Genomic DNA, 7,500 nt, shown 5'->3' on the forward strand with positions numbered 1-7,500 from the left:
AGTAGGTATAGTAGGTATATAAGGGTTAGGTATAGTAGGTATAGTAGGTATAGTAGGTATAGTAGATATAGTAGGTATAGTAGGTATAGTGGTACAGTAGGTATAGTAGATATAGTAGGTATAGTAGGTATAGTAGGTATAGTAGGTATAGTAGTTATAGTAGGTATATAGTATATATAGTAGGTACAGTAGGTATAGTAGGTATAGTAGGTATAGTAGGTATAGTAGGTATAGTGGTACAGTAGGTACAGTAGGTATAGTAGATATAGTAGGTACAGTAGGTATAGTAGGTATAGTAGGTATAGTAGTTATAGTAGGTATATAGTATATATAGTAGGTACAGTAGGTATAGTAGGTATAGTAGGTATAGTAGGTATAGTAGATATAGTAGGTATAGTAGGTATAGTGGTACAGTAGGTATAGTAGGTATAGTAGGTATAGTAGATATAGTAGGTACAGTAGGTATAGTAGGTATAATAGGTATAGTAGGTATAGTAGGTATAGTGGTATAGTGGTATAGTAGGTATAGTAGGTACAGTAGGTATAGTAGGTATAGTAGGTATAGTGGTATAGTAGGTACAGTAGGTATAGTAGGTATAGTAGGTACAGTAGGTACAGTAGGTATAGTAGATATAGTAGGTACAGTAGGTATAGTGGTATAGTAGGTACAGTAGGTATAGTAGGTATAGTAGATATAGTAGGTACAGTAGGTATAGTAGGTATAGTAGGTATGCACAGACAGGGAAATGACCACAGTGATCCTTACATCCAAAACACACTCTTTCACATGGTTTTGGGGTATTTAGAAACGACACCCAGCCCCTCCAAAACTACCATTACAACACCTAGACAGGGGCAGAGCCCTCCCTTTATGTCCAAGCGGCCCTCCCATCCCTGCCTCTATGAAACCCCTCAGTGCAGAGCTGCCTATTGTTCCATTGTGTGGGAGGGTCCCGTGATGCTGCCCTGACCCCACCACCCCCTGGATCACAGAAAAGACCCGGCTTTAAGAGCTTTCCAGAACGTGTGTGTGTGTGTGTGTGTGTGTGTGTGTGTGTGTGTGTGTGTGTGTGTGTGTGTGTAAAGCTGACAGGCAGTATCACAGCTTCACAGTACAGAAAGTACAGAACGTTTCAGAACATTTCATCTACAGGGACAATCTATTGGGCTTTTTCATTAAGCTGTTCCTTATAACCTGTCCTGTAACCTGTCCTGTAACCTGTCCTGTAACCTGTGGTCTATACCCTGTCCTGTAACCTGTCCTGTAACCTGTGGTCTATACCCTGTCCTGTAACCTGTCCTGTAACCTGTCCTGTAACCTGTGGTCTATACCCTGTCCTGTAACCTGTGGTCTATACCCTGTCCTGTAACCTGTGGTCTATACCCTGTCCTGTAACCTGTCATATAACCTGTCCTGTAACATGTCCTGTAACCATGTCCTGAACTCTCCTCACCTGGTTGTCTAGGTCTCAGTAAGGAACTCTCCTCACCTGGTTGTCTAGGTCTCAGTAAGGAACTCTCCTCACCTGGTTGTCTAGGTCTCAGTAAGGAACTCTCCTCACCTGGTTGTCTAGGTCTCAGTAAGGAACTCTCCTCACCTGGTTGTCTAGGTCTCAGTAAGGAACTCTCCTCACCTGGTTGTCTAGGTCTCAGTAAGGAACTCTCCTCACCTGGTTGTCTAGGTCTCAGTAAGGAACTCTCCTCACCTGGTTGTCTAGGTCTCAGTAAGGAACTCTCCTCACCTGGTTGTCTAGGTCTCAGTAAGGAACTCCCCTCACCTGGTTGTCTAGGTCTTGAAAACCAAAAACCAGCAGACATTAGGCTCTCCATGGAATGAGTTTGACACCACTGATTAATGGCAGCCTGCAGTACACCGGTCGGCCTTCAATTTGAGAGGAGGCAGCACTGAGACGGCACTTCCTGGAGTAGCTCAAACTGTTCATGTCATGTCTTCGTGAGACACCATTTTAACTGACTTCATTTGTTAAGATGCGCTATTGAGTCTTCACATAGGGTTGCAAAGGGAGGATATATTACTGGAAACTTTCTACATTTACCAGTAAACTACCAGAATTTTGGTATCTTTCAAGGATTTTATGTACCTATCACAAGATGTCTATATGTTTTGTGTAATCTATCACAATACATCTAGTGGCCCTTTGGGTACTTCAGATTATCACAGGTGTCTAATAATCTCTGGCCCTCTATGTGGTCTTATCACATGTAAAATATATGAAATAAATAAATAAGATGATTGCAAAATAGAATGACAATGCTGTAAAACATACTAAATATCAACCATCAACTCAGTGAATACCATTGGTGTTTAATATGAGAGTTTCAAAATGAAATATTTTTTTCACACTTTCATTTACTTTACTGTGTCAAAATATATTTGTTGCTAATGTTTTGGAGTTAAACTGGTGGGAAAGTTATTCAAGTGTAAATTACCAAAGTTACAATAGATTGCCCTAGATTTTCTGGTAATTAACAAAATTACTGAAGATTCCGGTAACGTTGGTAAATTACCGGTAGCTTTGCAACCCTTATGAATGTTGCCACATGATCGATGGCTTTTGTCCATTGATATATACAGTCATTTCTCTCACCCTTCAGCAGTACGACTGAGCAGAACACTGTTTAAGGTATGTATTGTCGAGGCAGGGTCATTGCTCTCACCCAGAACACTGTTTAAGGTATGTTTTGTCTAGGCAGGGTCATTGCTCTCACCCAGAACACTGTTTAAGGTATGTATTGTCTAGGCAGGGTCATTGCTCTCACCCAGAACACTGTTTAAGGTATGTATTGTCTAGGCAGGGCCATTGCTCTCACCCAGAACACTGTTTAAGGTATGTATTGTCGAGGCAGGGTCATTGCTCTCACCCAGAACACTGTTTAACTTCATCGGGGTAGGAGGCAGTATTTTGACGTCCGGATGAAAAGCGTGCCCGTAGTAAACTGCCTGCTACTCAGGCCCAGAAGTTAGGATATGCCTATTAGAATGATGTCTGTGAGTATAACAGAACTCATATGGCAGGCAAAAACCTGAGAAAAAATCCAACCAGGAAGTGTGGAATTCTGAGGTTTGTAGTTTTTCAAGTGATTCCCTATCCAGTATACAGTGTCAATGGGGTCGTTTTGCACTTCCTAAGGCTTCCACTAGATGTCAACAGTCTTTACAACATTGTTTCATGCTTCTACTGTGAATGGGGAGAGAATAAGAGCCATTGGAATCAGATGACTGAGAAAATGACATGAGCTCAATCGCACGCACTCACGTGAGAGTTAGCTGTGTTCCTTTTCATTTCTGAAGACAAAGGAATCGTCCAGTTGGAATATTATGGAAGATTTATGATAAAAACATTCTAAAGATTGATTCTATACAACGTGTGACATGTTTCTACGAAATGTAATATAACTTTTTGGACTTTTCGTCTGAACTCACTGCGCGAGCACAGTGGATTTGGATTACTTGACTGAACGCGCAAACAAAATTTAGGTATTTGGATATAAAGATGAACTTTATCGAACAAAACAAACATTTATACTTGAACTGGGATTCCTGGGAGTGCATTCCGATGAAGATCATCAAAGGTAAGTGAATATTTATAATGTAATTTTTGTCATTTCTGTTGACTCCAAAATGGCGGGTATCTGTATGACTTGTTTTGATATCTGAGGCTGTACTCAGATTATTGCAAAATTTGCTTTCGCCGTAAAGCTTTTTGGAAATCTGACACAGCGGTTGCATTAAGGAGATGTGTATCTATCATTCTTTGAATAACAGTTGAATATTCTATCAACGTTTATGATGAGTATTTCTGTAAATTGATGTGCTCATTCACCGGAAGTTTTGGGAGGCAAAACATTTCTGAACATTACATGCCAATGTAAAATGGGTTTTTTGGATATAAACATGAACTTTATCGAGCAAAACATACATGTATTGTGTAACATGAAGTCCTATGAGTGCCATCTGATGAAGATCAAAGGTTAGTGATTCATTTTAGTTGTATTTCTGGTTTTTGTGACACCTCTCCTTGTTTGGTAAATGGCTGTGTGGTTTTTCTTGTTTAGGCGCTGTCCTAACATAATCTAATATTATGCTTTCGCTGTAAAGCCTTTTTGAAATCGGACAATGTGGTTGGATTAACGAGAAGTGTATCTTTAAAATGGGATATAATAGTTGTATGTTTGAGAAATTTGAATTATGAGATTTTTGTTGTTTTGAATTTGCCGCACTGCTATTTCACTGGCTGTTGAATAGTGTGTCCCGCGGGTGGGACGCTGGCGTCCCACATATCCCAGAGAGGTATGTATTGTCTAGGCAGGGTCATTGCTCTCACCCAGAACACTGTTTAAGGTATGTATTGTCTAGGCAGGGCCATTGCTCTCACCCAGAACACTGTTTAAGGTATGTATTGTCTAGGCAGGGTCATTGCTCTCACCCAGAACACTGTTTAACCTGTTACATCTAGGGGGCAGTAATTTCACGGCTGGATAAAAAACGTACCCGATTTAATCTGATTATTAGTCCTGCCCAGAAACTGGAATATGCATATAATTATTAGCTTTGGAGAGAAAACACTCCAAAGTTTCTGAAACTGTTTGAATGGTGTCTGTGAGTATAACAGAACTCCTATGGCAGGCAAAAACCTGAGATGCTTCTGTTCAGGAAGTACCCTGTCTGAACATTTCTTGCCCTTCTTTATTATCTCTGTCGTTTACAAAGGATCTCTGCTCTTACGTGACACTTCTCACGTCAACAATGGAGTCTCACAGCCCGGGAAAAACAGGAATGATGTCATTCAAAGCCCTGGCTGAAGCACACGAGAGCAAATGCTGAGTGGTCAGTCAATGGACTAAGCCTTAGGCGCGTGACACGCCCCGCCCCCGGCTTTTGGTTTTTTCCTCAGTTTACAGACAGGCAGATTCCCGGTCGGAATATTATCGCTTCTCTACGAGATAAATTGCATAAATATTGGTTTTAAACAGCGGTTGACATGCTTCGAAGTACGGTAATGGAATATTTCGAAATTTTTTGTCATATTTTGCGTCATGCTCGTGGCCGAGATTTAGCGTTGGGATAGTGTCTAGAACGCACGAACAAAACGTCGCTGTTTGGATATAACGATGGATTATTTGGGACCAAACCTACATTTGTTATTGAAGTAGAAGTCCTGGCAGTGTATTCTGATGAAGAACAAGCAAGGTAAGAACATTTTTCTTATAGGAAATGTGATTTTGGTGAAGGCTACACTGGGTGGGTGTCTAAATAGCTAGCCCTGTAACGCCGGGCTATGTACTTACATTATTGCAAAATGTGCTTCATCCGAAAAGCTATTTTAAAATCGGACATATCGAGTGCATAGAGGAGTTCTGTATCTATAATTCTTAAAATAATTGTTATGCTTTTTGTGAACGTTTATCGTGAGTAATTTAGTAAAATCACCGGAAGTGTTCGGTGGGAATGCTAGTTCTGAACGTCACATGCTAATGTAAAAAGCTGGTTTTTGATATAAATATGAACTTGATTGAACAGACATGCATGTATTGTATAACACAATGTCCTAGGTGTGTCATCTGATGAAGATCATCAAAGGTTAGTGCTGCATTTAGATATGGTTTGGGTTTATGTGACATGATATGCTAGCTTGAAAAATGGCTGTGTGATTATTCCTGGCTGGGTACTCTGCTGACATAATCTAATGTTTTGCTTTCGCTGTAAAGCCTTTTTGAAATCGGACAGTTTGGTTAGATAAAGGAGAGTCTTGTCTTTAAATAGCTGTAACATAGTCATATGTTTGAAAAGTGTAAGTTTTCGGATTTAGAGGAGTTTGAATTTCGCGCCCCGCCCATCATTGGATATTGGAGCAGACGTTCCGCTAGCGGAACGTGTAGATGTAAGAAGTTAAGGTATGTATTGTCTAGGCAGGGCCATTGCTCTCACCCAGAACACTGTTTAAGGTATGTATTGTCGAGGCAGGGTCATTGCTCTCACCCAGAACACTGTTTAACCTGTTACATCTAGGGGGCAGTAATTTCACGGCTGGATAAAAAACGTACCCGATTTAATCTGATTATTAGTCCTGCCCAGAAACTGGAATATGCATATAATTATTAGCTTTGGAGAGAAAACACTCCAAAGTTTCTGAAACTGTTTGAATGGTGTCTGTGAGTATAACAGAACTCCTATGGCAGGCAAAAACCTGAGATGCTTCTGTTCAGGAAGTACCCTGTCTGAACATTTCTTGCCCTTCTTTATTATCTCTGTCGTTTACAAAGGATCTCTGCTCTTACGTGACACTTCTCACGTCAACAATGGAGTCTCACAGCCCGGGAAAAACAGGAATGATGTCATTCAAAGCCCTGGCTGAAGCACACGAGAGCAAATGCTGAGTGGTCAGTCAATGGACTAAGCCTTAGGCGCGTGACACGCCCCGCCCCCGGCTTTTGGTTTTTTCCTCAGTTTACAGACAGGCAGATTCCCGGTCGGAATATTATCGCTTCTCTACGAGATAAATTGCATAAATATTGGTTTTAAACAGCGGTTGACATGCTTCGAAGTACGGTAATGGAATATTTCGAAATTTTTTGTCATATTTTGCGTCATGCTCGTGGCCGAGATTTAGCGTTGGGATAGTGTCTAGAACGCACGAACAAAACGTCGCTGTTTGGATATAACGATGGATTATTTGGGACCAAACCTACATTTGTTATTGAAGTAGAAGTCCTGGCAGTGTATTCTGATGAAGAACAAGCAAGGTAAGAACATTTTTCTTATAGGAAATGTGATTTTGGTGAAGGCTACACTGGGTGGGTGTCTAAATAGCTAGCCCTGTAACGCCGGGCTATGTACTTACATTATTGCAAAATGTGCTTCATCCGAAAAGCTATTTTAAAATCGGACATATCGAGTGCATAGAGGAGTTCTGTATCTATAATTCTTAAAATAATTGTTATGCTTTTTGTGAACGTTTATCGTGAGTAATTTAGTAAAATCACCGGAAGTGTTCGGTGGGAATGCTAGTTCTGAACGTCACATGCTAATGTAAAAAGCTGGTTTTTGATATAAATATGAACTTGATTGAACAGACATGCATGTATTGTATAACACAATGTCCTAGGTGTGTCATCTGATGAAGATCATCAAAGGTTAGTGCTGCATTTAGATATGGTTTGGGTTTATGTGACATGATATGCTAGCTTGAAAAATGGCTGTGTGATTATTCCTGGCTGGGTACTCTGCTGACATAATCTAATGTTTTGCTTTCGCTGTAAAGCCTTTTTGAAATCGGACAGTTTGGTTAGATAAAGGAGAGTCTTGTCTTTAAATAGCTGTAACATAGTCATATGTTTGAAAAGTGTAAGTTTTCGGATTTAGAGGAGTTTGAATTTCGCGCCCCGCCCATCATTGGATATTGGAGCAGACGTTCCGCTAGCGGAACGTGTAGATGTAAGAGGTTAAGGTATGTATTGTCTAGGCAGGGTTCTCACTTG

At 40.5% G+C, this 7,500-nt stretch overlaps 1 protein-coding gene across 4 annotated transcripts in view; it reads right to left on the reverse strand.

The window, feature by feature from the left end:
• Positions 1-7,500, reverse strand: part of relt (RELT TNF receptor) — a 50,424-nt gene that overhangs the window by 2,473 nt on the left and 40,451 nt on the right. For all 4 annotated transcript variants that reach the window (XM_029773761.1, XM_029773760.1, XM_029773758.1 and 1 more), the window contains exon 8: positions 7,498-7,500. This exon is cut by the window's right edge and continues 76 nt beyond it. In XM_029773761.1, coding sequence (XP_029629621.1) covers positions 7,498-7,500 — 3 coding nt within the window. The remainder of the gene's footprint in view (positions 1-7,497) is intronic.

This window comes from Salmo trutta, chromosome 13 (assembly GCF_901001165.1).
Source record: "Salmo trutta chromosome 13, fSalTru1.1, whole genome shotgun sequence".
Classification (NCBI taxonomy): domain Eukaryota; kingdom Metazoa; phylum Chordata; class Actinopteri; order Salmoniformes; family Salmonidae; genus Salmo; species Salmo trutta.